The sequence below is a fragment of the Camarhynchus parvulus genome, chromosome 3 (assembly GCF_901933205.1).
Source record: "Camarhynchus parvulus chromosome 3, STF_HiC, whole genome shotgun sequence".
In the NCBI taxonomy this organism is placed as follows: Eukaryota; Metazoa; Chordata; class Aves; order Passeriformes; family Thraupidae; genus Camarhynchus; species Camarhynchus parvulus.
The window spans coordinates 22,649,400-22,665,313 of record NC_044573.1 but is presented as its reverse complement, the minus strand read 5'-3'; the positions used below and the strand labels follow the sequence as shown (position 1 = coordinate 22,665,313).

Genomic DNA, 15,914 nt, shown 5'->3' with positions numbered 1-15,914 from the left:
GTTGAGGGCTGAGGGGGTGAGGGGCTGAGGGGCTGAGGGACTGAAGGGTTGAGGGTTGAGGGCTGAGGGACTGAGGGGTTGAGGGCTGAGGGACTGAGGGGTTGAAGGTTGAGGGCGGCGGGGTGCCGGCGGCGGGCGGGGCCCGGGCGGGGCCGGGCGGCGGCGGGCGGAGTGACGCGCCCCGGCCCCGCCCCGCTCACCTCCCGCCCCGCCCCTGCCGCCGCTCCCGCCTGGCAGCCGCGGCGCCCGGCAGCGCCTCTCCTGCGTGCGCTCCCTCCGCTTGGTACGGCCCACCCCGCCGGGGATCATGGCGATTGATGGTAAGTAGGCCAATAACGGGCTCCTCTCTCTCGCCCCGAACCGCTCCCCTCCCCCAGCCCCCTCCTCTCCCTCTCCTCCCCCGGGCACGGGGAGAGGGGCGGCTCCGGGGGGAGGGAGGGCTCCCACCGCGGCGGGAGGTGGGGGCGCACCGAAGCCGAGCGGGACCCCAGCCGAGGAGGGCGGCGGGAGGGCGCTTCCTCTGCTCCCCGTCCCCTTCGGCCCGGCTGCGGGGGCTACGGGTCAAGGGCTCTTTGATGATGGGGGAGAGGTGAGCGTGGTGCTCCCTCCTCCCGTCTCCGTGCCCGGGAGCCGGGCGGGGTAAATAAATCCCTGGCACGGTGGCCGGCATCCTTCCTCCCCCTCCTCCTCCTCCTCCTCCTCCTCCTCCGCCGCCGCCTGCCCTGGGGATGCCGGGCGTGCGCCCGTGGGCGTCGCGGAGGGGACCCGAGGAGGACGGAGCCGTCCATCCCCCGTGCCGTGAGCCGCCCTTGCTGAGGCGGGGGCGGGCGGCGCAGCCCCCGGCCGGGCTCTGCCGCCCCTGTCCCGGGCTGCCCGGGCCCCCGCACCCCAGCCGGGAAGGTCGGCGCCGGAGGTGCGCAGCCCTGCCCGCCCTCCCCGCAGGGACTTTGCCAACTGCTCTAAAACTCGTTGTCACTCTCCGGGCCCCGGAGTCTCTGAAAACTGAGTCCCCAGGCGAGGGATGCTCCCTGCTCGCCGCCGGTTGCTGGGCGCTAACAGGCTCCACGGGAGCTGCTGTCCGCAGATCTTTCTAGTCATCACTTAGAAACAACAACAAAGCACCGAGATGTACTAGACACTTGTTGGGTTTGTTTGGAGATGCTCGTCTTCAAAGGCAGGGCTTCTGAGCTTTGCTTTGAAACCTCTCCTCTCAACTCTGGGAGTAATTTTACACCTCGTTAAAAATCCTTAAAAAAACCCAAAAAACCAAACAGAACTTTATTTCTAGCCAGACAAGGACCTAAAGTATACAGCTTCCCCGGCCGAGGTGTTTCTTTCTGAAAGCATCTGTTGTTAGAGCTTAAAGGATCTAGGAAAACAGTGGGTATGTGGGGGAAACAAACTGTTCTCGTTTGTTCCGCATGTGGGATGCTTCTCTGCTGTCAGTTTCCCTGGATTAGTAATTCAGGCCTCTGTAAGGAGAAGTTGCACTGATCAAGCAAAGCTGCGTGTTCACCCTGTCTTGGAAGCTGTGCACACCAGGAGTCTGAGCTGGCCAGCTTTGTGTTGGCTGGGTTCTTTTCTGCTGAAAAGTCCTCTTAATATTATCAAGAAGATAGCAAAAAAATTCTGCTGGGTCTGGACGTTTTACATAACTTGAGCTCATAAAAAAAAAATCCTTCAAAATCTGTCTCTGTTTTCATTTTAGGCAGCATTATCCCAGAAATCTGTGAGGATCTGTTAGATCTGAAAATATTCACAATATGTGAAATTCATGTGTAATATTTTCAGGGGATTTAGGGTATTATTTCTTTAAAGTTAAAGCAAATAGCCATGGATGAATAAAGCAATCTAGCCTTTGAAAAGAATGCAACACTTCTTATTATGGCCAGACTTCAGAAATAGCTCAACTGTCCTGTAGATGCTTATTTGAAATATCCAAAATGGGACTTAAACTCTTGAGAAAATTGGGTGCATAGTTTATATTTAAATGTGAGGTGGGATTAAAAAACATTCCAGTCATGAAAGTGTCTGCTAGGTTGTTCCTGAAGACAGCAAATACAATGTATCTTTCTGCTGTAGCCTGTAGCAGGCATGCTTCCTCCTCTTTGTTTTCAGCTGACTGGCTGATTGCTGTAGGGCTGTTGGTTGGTCTTAAAATTTTTATTCCTTTCCTTGATGATCTCTCCCTCCTGTAGTGCAACTGTACCTTGCCTTGACTGTAATTTTTAGCAGTACTGTGTTCTGGCCAGCAGTTAAAAAATATGAGTTTGGGTTGAATATTAGCTCTTGAAGGCAGCATCAAACCATGGAATTTTTAGTCTAAACTGTCAAAATACAGAATTTGCATTGTGTCAAACTAAATTTGTAAATGTATTTAAGTAAACAGAGAAAATACTTTGCTCAGTTTTAAGGACACTGCATTTGGCCAGATTTTTAATTTTTTTTCTTTGTTTTTGGTAGAGGCAAAGAAAATAAGCAAGATTGAAAACTTCTCTTTGAAGAATAAACATAAAATAGTTCAAAACTTCTTCAAAGCAGGACATAGATGTGAAGAGTGCATAAAATTAAAAGAGCTCAAATTAATACAGAATTTGTTAGCTGCTTTTGCCTTTAAAAGATTCTTAAAAATCATTTAAAGTACCATTTCCAGTGTAATTTTTTCAGCATACCAGCTTCCAGTGGTTCCAAAGTTTCTAAACCCCAAAGTTTTTGTAAAAGTGAGGCATTTTGTGTGAAGTGTTACAGAGAAGCAGGGTGCCATGGCCAGGGACCCTTTTGGTCAATGTCAGTGGTTTGTTACACTCACTGACAAATGTTTAAAACACTAGTTATCTTCATGTGACCAAGTTCACAGCCCTGATCTAGTGATTGCAGGAGCTGTGACATCTTTTTCTTTAGAAAGTTCATGTCATGTTACAACATGTTCCATTTCTATATCTTTATAAAGACATCCAGTTAGAGTTTACCAGAGGTCTGGTAATCTCAGATTTGTGAGGAAACAACAGGCAGCAGGTCTATTGGAAAAATTCTGCCTCAAATGAGCTTAAAGAATTGTATTTGCAGTTCTTAGTTTCTGTGTAGTTATCCTCCAGAACACAATTAGTATTTACTGGGAGCTCTGCTTTATGATGCAGGGTTATTTTTTGCTTAATATTTCCACTTTTTATAGGGCAGGATTAAGATGAAGCGTATCAGAATGGGGAGCTGTTAAGTATGGTAGAGAGTAAGGCCAAACTGAAAGCAGTAGTAAAACCAGGCTGGTGGGCAGTCTGAGATTAAAATCTTCCCATCAAGTGCTGCCCAAGCCTGGGATCTTGTGGTTGTTTGCTTGGAGTGGGGAAGAAAGCTGAGGAGTGACTTCTGAGAATCCTTCAGCACCACGGTGGTAATGTTCCTCATGGCAGCATAACTTGGCTGCTCTATGCTGCTTCTCCTCTTTTGAGCAATAGCAAAGCTTTGGTGCCTGCCTTAAGAGAAATCTTTTGACTTGAGGTCTGGGTGAGGAACCAGCAAGGAAAACCACACTGCATTGCATGGAATGGGGGAGGCAAAGAAATGTTAGAGGTCACAGGTGGAATGTTTTATAACCTAAGGCAGAGTTGTGTGTCTTGTATATCCTCATGAATCTACTTTTACCAGATGTTTGAGCCACACTTGAACATGCTGTAATCTAGTGCAGGCTATATAAATTTACGTTTCTCAAGGAGGGGAACACATCTGGAGATGAATCTTCTCAGACCAAGCTAAATCTTTTTGATTTTAAACTCTTTCATATGGTTTCCATTGTGAGGAGTTTAGTGCTAACAAATGATAAGCAGCATTAAAGACAACAAGGAGCTGTACAGATAGAAGAAATTTAGCAGAGAAGAAAGAATTACAGTGTGGTGTTGGTGTTGTCATCTAGTAAGTTACTGATAGAGTAATGAGACTAATGAACATGGCTTCATCTATTTTGCCCCTGTGCTCCTATCAGTTTAACAGTTCTCCTTCCTGATGTAGAGGTCAAGGTCTTTACCGAGTATATACCTTTTTATAATTTTGTTCCTGAGTGTCTCTGAAGTGTCCTGATCTCTCTGAGGTTTCTGAGAAGATTGTCTCCTTCTATTTCCCCACCTTCCAGCTCCTTGGTTTGCAGCAGACAGCTGCACCTGTTTGTGCTGTGCAGGGGTTTATTAGCTGGTGGGTTGTCCTTGTGCTCGGTGGGACTTGTGTTTCTGTTGTATTTGACTGATGATTTTTATGATATATTATGTTAGTTTCTTAAAACTTTCTGACTATTTTGTCTTAAATGAGCCAGAGAATTTGTAAACAATACAAGGATAAGGCAGGAAGTGAACTGTTTAATTATATAACCCTTATTTCCTTGGGAAACAAAGAAATTATGGAATGAACCTACTTTTTGTTTATGGATACAAAGAGTATTTAGAACACTGCTTCATATAGGTCACATGAAAACTATGCCTAGTTGCAAAATTTCCAGAATTTAGAAAAGGAAACAACAGGGCAATGAGCTGCTTACAGAGCTTAAGTAGGAGTATCATGTGTAGCTTGTAGGTTGAATCTGGCCTGGGGAACAGTTTTATCTTGACTTCCAGTTACCTGGGCTGTGCAGGTGTCACTGCAGGCTGCACTAGGAGGGTGTAAGGTGACATGGACATCCTCAAGGTAGTGCTGACCTGAAATGACAGTAGTGCTTCTGAATCCAAGTTAGTGTGGCCAGGGCAGGGGTTGAGCAGCAGCATCAGTATTTAATGAAGCCTAAATATAAGAAGACATATTTTATACTTAGGCCCACTTTTAAACACATTCGTCAACTGTGTGGTGGATCACATGTCAAGGTATCATATTGGATCAGCCAGACAGAATTGGTTTAATGCTGCCTTGTGCTTATCCAGTGACTGTGGTGGAAACTATTCAGTGAGTGTTGCCTGGTGTTGTCATTGTAAGGATGATTGCCTGCATTATTTGCTGATGACAGTGAAACCTTGTGCCACAGGCAAAATCACCGGTTTCCTGGTTGGATTGTCTTACACCATCATCACTGCAGTATTGAATCTATTGAAATAAAGAAAGCTGGCAGGTCTCTTATCTTTTAGATAACAAAGGGGGCAACTGTTTTTAAAAAACCCACCTAATCTCTAATGTTTTACAGACTTCTTTTTGACAAGTTCCCCGTGGGCTGAGATGAAGCTATCATACTTAATATAAGAACAGTTGATGTGTTCAGAGTGAAATTTTTCTTGAATTCTCTTAATTTTTAATGCCTAGCACTTGTGCAAATTGGAATTCTTGGCTTTCAAGATAGGCATGCAGGAAAGTAAGCATGGAGTCATTAGCTGATTAAGAATGTTTGCCTATGTTGCCATCCAAATACAGGGAACCTCTTACAAAGGAAAGAGTCTTGCTGTCCTCCAGAGAACTTCCAACTGTTTTAACCACTAGGTCTTATTTTCTCTTCGGCCTAATTTAGTTATACCTCTTCCAGCTTTTGTAGTGACTGACGCAAGGGATTCACAGCTGATACTCTCAACCTTTTTCCTGAATATTGTCAGGTTCTGAACTGCATAAGGCCAAGGTTCCATGTTGCATGTAAAGGTTGGAGTGGATTTCAAGTTGGCAATTAATCACTGAACCTCCAACTTTTGTGTGTTTCACTATTCGAGATGGGAGATGTTTCCTGATTTCTGTGTAAATCTGTTTGTAGAATAAGAAGGGAAAATTTTGGGATGATTTTGAAAGTTAATTCTAAGACAGCGAGTGTTGAGTTTGTGAGCTAATTGGTCCCATTCTGCAGAGGAGAATAATCTTTGATGTGAAAAGGGGTAAATTCAGTACGACTGACACATTTTATGGGTACGTTTGTTCTGTAGGCTAAAATAAGCTGTTTTCCTACCAAGTGGAATCTTTTGCAATACAGATTCTTCTTAGTAATTTCCTTTTGTATCACAAAGTTACTGCATTATCTGAAATATTTGGAACTATTTCTAGGAGTATATTTTTCTCTGTAGATCATAGAGTTATTTTAAAAGAAGAAATGTTTCTCAGTTTACTTTCTCCTGTGAAACTTTGCTCCAGAGTAGTGATTAGTGTTGTTAATTAAAAACAGTAGGAATTTGCTAAAAGTCATACTAATTTTTCATCTTTTTTATTTCAGCTTTTGTTGCTGACATCCTCTTTTTTATTTCCCAAACATTTGATAGCATTGTGCATTGCTTCTCAATGTATGTTTAATTTTTTTTGTCATTTTCAGTGAAGTTGTTTTTAGGTTTTCTTTCTATTTTCAGTAAAAAGAAAATTTTAGGTTTTAGGTCAGATTTGAGTAATTTATACTGGCTGTTTCTATTGCTAGTTTTATTCACTGTATTTCTTCATTTCCACCAGTAAGACTTACCTGAAGAAGTACTAGTCTGAGAACAAAGTGAAATAAAGAACATACTAATATTATTAGTGCTAATTATATTTCAGTTGTCGGAAGAGTAGGAAAAGAGAAGTTTGTGGTCATTTTGGATAGAAAGGAAGCAAAGATAATACCATTTTCATGATGAGAGGAGGAGGTCCCAAATAACCTCTCTACTTTATGACTTAGCTTAGAAAATTTGTCTCTTTTTAGTTGCTTCCATATGGACACTTCCATTTGTTTTAGTGTGGGTAGGAGTGGATGCAAAATTTGTTTGAGAAGCAGAAATGGCTATGCTGTTCTTGATCAGTTGTCACTGATTGCTAATTCATTGGTCAGTGTCATTGGTTCTGTTGATTAGAAATATAATTTAAAAATTTAATTTTTTCCCATGAAAAAAATGTTTTGATGTTTACCATTACTTTTATAAGTGGGTAACAAAACCCAAAATATTCTTAGGACAGAATAGATAACCTATCCTTAGGCTAAGAAATTATTAGATAGGGATCTTTTTAAATCATGTAAGCAAAGAAGATATTCTTTACAGTAAGAGTTTGAATCATAAAATCAGAACATAGATATCTGAGTTTTACTCTTCTGGTCTTGAACATGTCTACTGCTAATTTAGTCTGATAGTTATTTCTCTTATTAGTGGGTTAGACAGTGAGTAATTGTTCTATATTCACCTGTTTAAGCCCACCATCTGTTGTGGGTTTTTTTCAGGTCCAAGAGTCTTAGTCTATTAAGTCTCTCCTCATATGGAAACCATTTGTTTTTTAACTATTTTTATTGACTTTTTTAGGGTCTTTCTCTGTGTCTTCTGTGGTTCTATTTTATTCTTTGAGGTTGTGAGACCAAGAGGAGACCAAAACTGCACAAAACGTAAAAGATGTAAACATATAAATAAGTATATATAATAGCAATTTTCTTACCTTGGTGTCCATCTCCTTATAAATTCAGATGTTGTTTGGTTTTAGTTTGCTTTTTGACTAGTTCTCAGCATTCAACTTTAAACATTTCTATTTTATGTATGCAGTTTGATTTGTAGACTAAATTTGTGAAAAGGATGCTAAAGGAACGCAGAGGTGATTTTACACCATGAGTGAGGATGGGCTAATGATTGTATGTAACCTTCTCAGGAAAAACACTGATGAAGGTGTAGGGTTGCTCCTGTGCAAAAGTCTTCAGCTTTGTTTATTTTCCATTACCGTTGGCTGTCTGTTCATCCAAGCCCAGAATTCAGTTCATGGCATGAGGCAGTTTTTAAAGTAGATTTGTTGGTATATGCAACCCAGAAGTCTTTCATTCTAATTGTCTTTTTAAATAAATTTGTAGCCTGTTGTGTGAAACCCTTAACATAAGAATGGTTTTCCTGGGTCTCTTGCATTCCTGCAGAAGCGTTAGTGTTTCCACATGCTTAGACACAGTAACATTAACATTGTGTTGGACTTTTTCACATGTATCCCGTTTTATGTTTCTACACTGTAGCACCCTGTTCCTGCTACTCAACCTCCTCAGTGTTGTTGTTCCATGCTGGAATGTCGTGGGTTTGCCAAGGGAAAAAATAGTTGTCTATTGTTGAATAAAATGTTAAGTAAACGTTTGTTGAATGTGATCCAAACTTATGAAAATGCTAATTAAAAAACAATTCTCAGCAGGAAAGTAATTTATCATGTAAAAAGTGTATCCGAAAAATTACACCTGCTGACAAAAGGCTTTTGTGATACAGTGTAATGTTCTGCTGCAGCTACCAACATGGATTTTTTTTCTGAAGAATAATGAATTTTATATGCAGCAGCCTAAGTGGCATCACAGTTTTGGTGCTGGAACTGGGACTGTGCACCGTGTTTGTTGGTGGGACGGAATGTACCCTGGCTGAGTTTATGGATGACACCACGGAAGGAGTAGTCAATAAGCTGGAGGGCAGGGCTGGCAAGCGCTCAGCAAGCTCAGAGTGGGCTGAAGGATCCTCAGAAGCTTCCACAAGGACAGGTGAAGTCCAAGCCCTGCACTAGCAGCTGCAGGCAGGCTGGCTGGGAGCACCTCTGAGCAAAGAGACCTGAGGATCCCGGTGAGCAGTGAGCTGTACATGGACCAGCCACGTGTCTGTGGCCTGGATCCAGCTGTGTTAATCCAGCATGAGAGGCTGACAAACTGGGAGACCTCAGCAGAGTGCCACTGAGCTGGGAGGGGACTCAGAGTACCTGGCACATGAGGAGAGGCTTAGGAAATACATTTGTGTAGCCTGGGGAGATCTGACAGGCACTCTTGCAGCCTTTCATTGTGCAAGGGGGTCTGGGAGATGGCCATGGGTTCTTACACTGCCCAGCAAAAGCATGTGGGCAGTGGGGGTGAGCTGCATCAAGGGCAGTCCTGGCTGGCTGCTAGGGAGAAGTGCTTGCAGTGACAGGGGTGACACCTTCCCCCTGAGAAGCACTGGTACCCCTGAGGTCCTGGAATTGTGGTCATTGCAGAACACGGCTGGTTGAGGCTCAGAGGAACTTTCTGTAATGCTGGTCCTGGTCTAAAGTCTTTGAGAACACCAGATGTCATTCATTCCCAACCTACAGCACTCTATGGTAATGCCTGTGCTAAATTTTCTTGACCATTATTATCAGCATCTAGTGGTGAAGTTCCAGCCGAACTCTGAGCATAGCAGACCTTTGAATCTTGAATTGTGCTAGTTTAGAAAGACATAAAATTTTGAGTTAATACAAAATTCAGTGTTCTTCTTTGATGTACATATTTCCGTCTTGTTGCTGCCATAGTCATTTTAGCAAATAGAGACTTGGTAAACAAAACCTTTGTCTTCAATTGAGAAAATTATACTTCATGAGCTGCCTCTGGAAAACATCTGGCCACTCTTTTTGTGTTAAATGTTTGAATGATTTAGATTTTTAGGACCACTAGGTAGTTTTTCTTGCTCAAGAAAATGAAAATGTTTTGTTGAATGTGGAGTTCTAAAATTATTTGATCTTTCATTATTTTTCATTTTACTTCCATTGTCTGACCTTATGAAAAGCTCTGTGTACCCAAGTGGGTTTGTTTCTCTTCTCAGATTACATTTTGAACAGAGTATTATGTAGTTTTATATGCAAGCTCACTCAAAACCTTAAAGTCTTAAATAGGAGATTATGTTCCTAGTCAAGATGGAATTGAACTAATAATAATTTGTGTCTAAATCAAGCATAAATTTTAATTAACAAAACATTATGGTGAACTAATACTATACGATGATAAATTACCTAAAAATAATATTTAAAGAATAAAATTTAAGTGTGTCATGCCACTGAACCTTTGGGATTTGTGGGCTAACCCAAACAAACCCGCTATTTTCAGACTGAAATGCTAAATTAATGGTTGGCATCTTGCTGTCATGCAAAATGTTTCCATATTTTCAGTTTGGTTTTTTCAGTAACTAGTTTATGAAAAGCTGAGAGAATTCTTGGGAGTTGTAAAGATAGAAAAACTTGGGTTTATTTGTTAATCCATGAATAAAAGCAAGGTGTGAATTATGTATTAGGTCCACATTTCTGAGTACCACAGGGAAAAAGAAGAAACAGTCCAAGTCAATTGAGGATAAAATTTCACATATTTAATACGTTAATTTAAAGTATAAAAGATACTTCTTTGACTTTTATATAATTTGATGTATTTTTATTTAATGGTTGATTTCCATCCAAAAGCAGTTTAAAAAAAAAGTAGTAAATGAATCACCTATTAAAAAAAGAAATAACATTCTAGCATTTTCTAGGAAAATGAAAAGGAATAAAATCCTGACTGTATGCCTGTTAAATGGTATGAATTCATTTTCTAACATTTTGGTCAATAAAAAGCATGGTGATTAATGTAAAGGCTTCATTTGGTGGAACACCATCTTACATTAGAAGTTGAATGTTTCAGTAAGGACCTCTTGCTTTATAAAACAATAGGTAGCAATGCGAAATCCAAATCTAGAATTAGTATTTTGTGATACAATTTCAAGCTGGTTGATTTCACTGAGAGCAGTGAATATAATTAAAATCTATTGCTGCTCTCTTCCCTCAGTGAGTTTTAGGTGAATCCTTATTTTTAACTGTCTGGTATCTGTGTAATGAAAAATAATTTTATTTTTTGCCATAATTTTTATTTTTTTCTTCACTGCCGAATTTAAAACTAACAGGGCAAAAATTCTAGGGAGAAGACTTTCAGTCACTCTTCTGCTTTATCTTTTGTCCCCTAAAGATGATTGCAATGACTTTAAAGAAGATTGTAATCTCCTCCCTCTGTCTGGTTTTGGGTTTTGTTTGCGTGTTTTCTAATGCCTTATTATTATAAAAGCGGATTATATTTTTAATTTAGTTTTTTTTATGTTTTCCTGTCAAAATCCTTTCTGAATGAAAATGATGTTGCCTAGCTTCTAGAATGCACTGAAAAGAGGGAATTATATTGCTATCACAATGGGATTTTGTAAGGGTGATGACTCTACAAAACTCCTGGGATCCTCAGACTCACTGATACTTAACTTCCCATTCAAGAGTATATTTGAAGCTTGTATTTCATATTTCTGAGTGTGTTGACATAAAATGAGGATTCTTTTTACTTTCACAGACATTTAATTTTATATTAGAAGAGTCACATTTTATTCTATTTATTTGATTCCTTTTCTCACTCCAATATATGGATTTCCTACAGTTATTTCTTTAAAGTGTAAATTTAAGTAGAAATACAGGTATTTTCTTAAAGCTTTATAATACCATCTGCTAGTGTTACCAGTTAAGAGTTTTGTTTACAAGCTGTAATTCCAATTAAAGTGGTCTCTATTAAAAGGTTAAAAAAAAGTATAGTATTTCTAGCAACAATTTTATTGTTGTTGAATAAATATCTCAAGGTCTATACAGCTGTTTTTTAATTTAAAAATATCTAAAGGAGAAATTCTGGGTAAACCAAGTATTTGTTAATAGGGTGGATTTTCAGGGATTTTTTGTTTGTTTTTTTTTCTAATTACTGTGGAAGATAATCATTATGGTTTTTTGGCATTCTATTATATTGGATTTTTTTATATTTTCACAATTATTATATTTTCACAATTCTTCTGTAGGATAGTTTTCTCCAAAGAGGAAATTATGTCTATACTTGGGAAATATTAGTGTGGCTTCAGTTAAGGTACTTGCTTTTATAATTTTATCTGTATAAATTCAGTGTAAAGCTCTTCAAACTGTACCACCATTAGCAGTATTAAGCCAAATATACATTTATTGTTTTTTTCCAAAGGATTTAATGTATAATTTGAAAATTTGTTAAGCCAATCCTCTGCATTTTTATTAATTGACAGAATTTTGGAACTTTCTTTTTCACTGTTTATAAGCCTTATAAAGAAATGAAATACATTTTATTTGTTACTGTTTTCTAATGGTGCATTTCCACACAGGTGGAGAACGAACTTGTGGTGTACATGAACTGATCTGCATCAGAAAAGGTAAGCAATGATTTGTGAAAGTGAACTCCTTAGCTTGTGAATATTCCTGGTGAGAAATCTGCTGCTCTGACTTTATGTGGATCTTAGTGCTGCATTTTTGTATTGCAGAATCTTTTGATGCTGACAATGTCAATAGGGAAATTAGTGAAATTATAAAATAAAATTTGATTTTTCACAAGAGGGAAAAATGTGCTTTTCCAAAATTCACTGAGTTACATGGAATTTGTTAATGTTATTAAGCTGTGATGGATAACCATGAAAACTTTGATCTTTGCTTTATCTGGATATTTGTATGATCATATGATTTTCATTATTAATGGAAAATTGTGAGGATGTTTTAAAAAACTGATGTAATGAACTGGCAATCTTTGCCTCTGATTTCAGGTGAGATCCTAATGACTCAAACTTCTTTGCTATCAGCTGCAGCAATAGTGAGACCAGCAGCTGACAGAGCTCAGAGCAGAGCTGTGCTCCAGGGAGGGCTCTTACAGCTCAAAGCTGAGCTACAGTGACTGAATTTGGAGCTCCACAGAACAGCTCAGCTGATGTAAAGGCCAGATCCACTTCTCTTTTCTGTCCCTTTTGGCAGCCCTATGCTCCCTCCTGCAGCATTGCTGTTGAATTTCCGTCTTCTCATCTGAAAGCTAATCCAAAAAAAAGAGGTTTCTTCAAGGATGAGTTCCTTGAATTGAGTCTGGGTTAGGTCAAAAGAGTCTCAGTGCTTTCAAAAGGAAGGAGTAAGAAAACGTGGTGGGAGAGGAGTAAAGTTGCAAGACTCTTTTGACAACAACTTAGTCTTAGACTGCCTCTATAGTATTGTCAAACCACATCATACTCTGTGGGAAGAAATTTTGTTTGTCCTCTTCATTTCCATTGCATTCACTGAGACATTTTGGTAAAATTGTTTGGGTTTATTGAAACATTTATTTAACAATGCCTAACCTCAGAATTAAGTCTGCCAGTTAAGGTCAGAATAGCTTTATGGTCACAATTAATCTTTTCCAAATATCTTTTGAAAGAATTTTTGAGTGTGTATGTGTTACAGTACCGTAATTAAGAACATTTCTCTGCTTCTCTAAACTGTGAATCATTTAGATCTTGCTTTTATAAAATTCTTTCTCATTTTGGAGGGGAGGTCGTGGTCATTTTTTTCTTTTTATTGCTGTCTCTCTTTTTCCATTGACAGATAAGGTGGTACACACAGTGCTCTGTATTCCTTCTCTAATAGTTGCTGTTTATCTTTCTGAATTGGGAAACTCATTGGAATTTCAGAAAGCCTTCTGATGAAGTTTCAAGAGCTGTTAATCTTGCTAATCCTTATTTATTTTAGGATGCTGTACTGATTTTAAGAGAAACAAATTTACTGTGTTCTTGGAGACAGTGCTGTATGTTTTAATGTTAATTGCTGGGAAGTTAAATTGAAAGATGTGTTGTTTGTTATTTTAAGATTCTGTGTTACATTTGAGCATTGAATTCTAAGCTCTGTTAGCCATTGATACAATAAATTAAATAAAAATAGCATAGAACTTGTGTTTTAGCATTGGTGGTTATAAATTAGCCTAGGGATAAGTGTGATTAAAAGAGAAATATCCTTTTAGTGCCATTTATACTTGCATTATGTTGGGTTCCTTTTTAGGTCATATGAGTTTCCATGTACGTTCTAACGTTGTGTGTCCCTGTGTTACTGACAAATTTCTCCTTGTGATGCATGGATTTGGTGCATTCCTGTCTGTCTTCACTCCCTACTGGAAGTGTGCCTTTAAAGCAGGAGGAGATTGCCATTGTACTGCAACTCTTCCAGTCACGTGGGCTTTTGCTTACTTTGTCTAAGACGTTACATCTTCTGATGCACGATCAAGATGCTTTTGATCAAGGCTCCTAAGGAATACTTTATTTGCAAGTTGTCGAGCCCTGCTTGCTTGCCAGGATGAGATTGCAGACTCAAGATCTCTACTGACATCCTCAGAATAGGAAGGCATTTCCAAGCTGAGAGTTCCTGGCTGCCAGCAGTCTCGGGCTGGTCAAATCAGACCTTCCAGCTTTGTCCTTAATGTCACTGATTGCTCATGTCAAGCTTATACAGGATGGAGTTTCCCATCTCTTGGCTGTGCCCTGAAAGCTAAGCTGTTTTTTGGTCTGTGAGCTCACAGTAGAAGTTGAATGGGCAGATTAAGTGTTCACACTGACACATGGGTAATTCCCTGCAGTCTTGTCTGGTGCTGGGTAAGGTTGCAGTGTGCCCTTCTCCTTTTTCTCTGGTGTCTGTGTGACTGTGGCACCAGGAGAGTACATTCCAGCACTCCTGGCAGTCATCCACTCCCTCATTTTCATCGACTGCTGTCTGTGAGGCTTTGAGAGCTGGTGGTGTTTGACAAAATGGTTCTCCATTTGCTATTTACCTGAAAGCCTGTCATGTTTTCTGCCAGGAGATGGTGGGTAACTGTGACTGCTCTGTGACTGGAGTTGGAATGCCTGTGTGGAACCTGTGAAAGAAACATTAGTAGTAAATAGCCTGCATTAAGGAGCTGGAGTTTTGCAGTGTACATTTGTGCTTTGCTTGTCTGTCCATCTTTCTTACAGCACTTCCATGTACATGGCTGTTGAGAAGCAACTAATAGGATAAATAATGATGTTCCATCTTTTTTTTTCTGCATTGAATAGGGAAAAGGGGAAAGTAAGCATGCAAGCAAGCATGTGTCTTCTATGAATAATGCATGGGAAAACTTTCCGGTTTCAAGTGATGGAATGTAATTACAATTTATATGGGGATTATATGACTTGAAGAACACCTATGGCTGGTGGTTAATTTTTCTTTCTAGTCAGTGAAGTAATGCATTCCTAAATTGTATTTTTCTTGCCTGCCCTTTCATTTTTTGCTAGGAAAATAGAACCTTGGAGTATCAGGTGATGAAATGTGGAAAGGGACCAGAAAGGTCTTCAAAGTTGCTACTACACCATTTAGCTCAAATAACATAATGAAAACTTCTTAGCTGTAGTTGAAAGCATAGCTTAAAAGCAAAACCTTAGCCTTAAAAAGGAAATGTCTGCTCTAAGATTATTAAGCTGTAAAAATGAAATATCTTGAAACCTCAATTTTGCTGGTTTTTAGGTTTTGTATTTCTCAGATTATATAATTTTAAATGATAGACTCAGAGGTTTGCAAGTACCAGTTATAATATTCATTGAATATCTGAGATTATGGCAGTTGTAGTGTAAATATGATCCCAGTATGGTGATACAGGACTTTGGTTTGCTACCCAAAGATGTAGCCATTGTCTGGCACAGGCCTCCTCCTGTGCCACATTAATGTTGCTATAGTTTTGTAGTTGCCCAAGAGAGACTGTGCTGGGTTTCCTTCTAGGCTGCACAAGAAGGATTGCAGTACTTTTATAGGGTTTTTTAACTTGGTTTCCTTTTAGCAAGTTCATACATTTTTGAGAAGAATCTGCGAAGAGCTGATCAGGAGTAAGGAGACTAATAGGCTTTTCTGGAAAGCCTTAAAAACTAATTCTTATGTATTTTTAAAGAGGCTTCCTCTAAATGCATAAATATAGGGAGTGTGTGTCCTGAGAATGGGAGTTATTTTGTGGCTGTTATGTAACATCTAATAGCTACAAAATACTGAACAAGTCACTTCCCAGCTTGTAAAAAGAACTTTAAAGATGGTCAGCTGCTAGAGAATCACTGCAATATGTGTCTCCTATGTTTAACATAGTCAAGTAGTTGAAGTGTTTGTGTGGCTTTATATTTACACAATTTTGAAATCTGGAAATTGCAAAAAAGGAAAAATAAATTCTTGCTTTTATTATAAATTAGCATCTTATTTACTTCTATTATTTAGTGCAAGTTTGTGTTCACACATTTATTTAGTGTCTGACAATACAAATTGAAGACTTGGCTGTGAAAAGAGGAGTCCTGCTTAGTTTTTGACAGTGGAAGGTGATAGAGTTTCTCTGAAATGACTCAGTTAACAGTTTGTCTTTTTGCTGGATATCTTCATAGTATCCAGCTGTTTTTGAGAGAGTCAGGATATAATATTGTGTAAGTTGTTCCTTT

General features: G+C 39.5%; 1 protein-coding gene across 3 annotated transcripts in view; it reads left to right on the top strand.

The window, feature by feature from the left end:
* The first annotated feature begins 227 nt into the window (after positions 1-227).
* The window catches only part of SYT14 (synaptotagmin 14), an 87,796-nt gene continuing 72,109 nt past the window's right edge, over positions 228-15,914 (top strand). For all 3 annotated transcript variants that reach the window (XM_030944512.1, XM_030944511.1, XM_030944509.1), the window contains exons 1-2: positions 228-320; positions 11,811-11,858. In XM_030944512.1, coding sequence (XP_030800372.1) covers positions 308-320; positions 11,811-11,858 — 61 coding nt within the window. In that variant the 5' untranslated portion in view covers positions 228-307. The remainder of the gene's footprint in view (positions 321-11,810; positions 11,859-15,914) is intronic.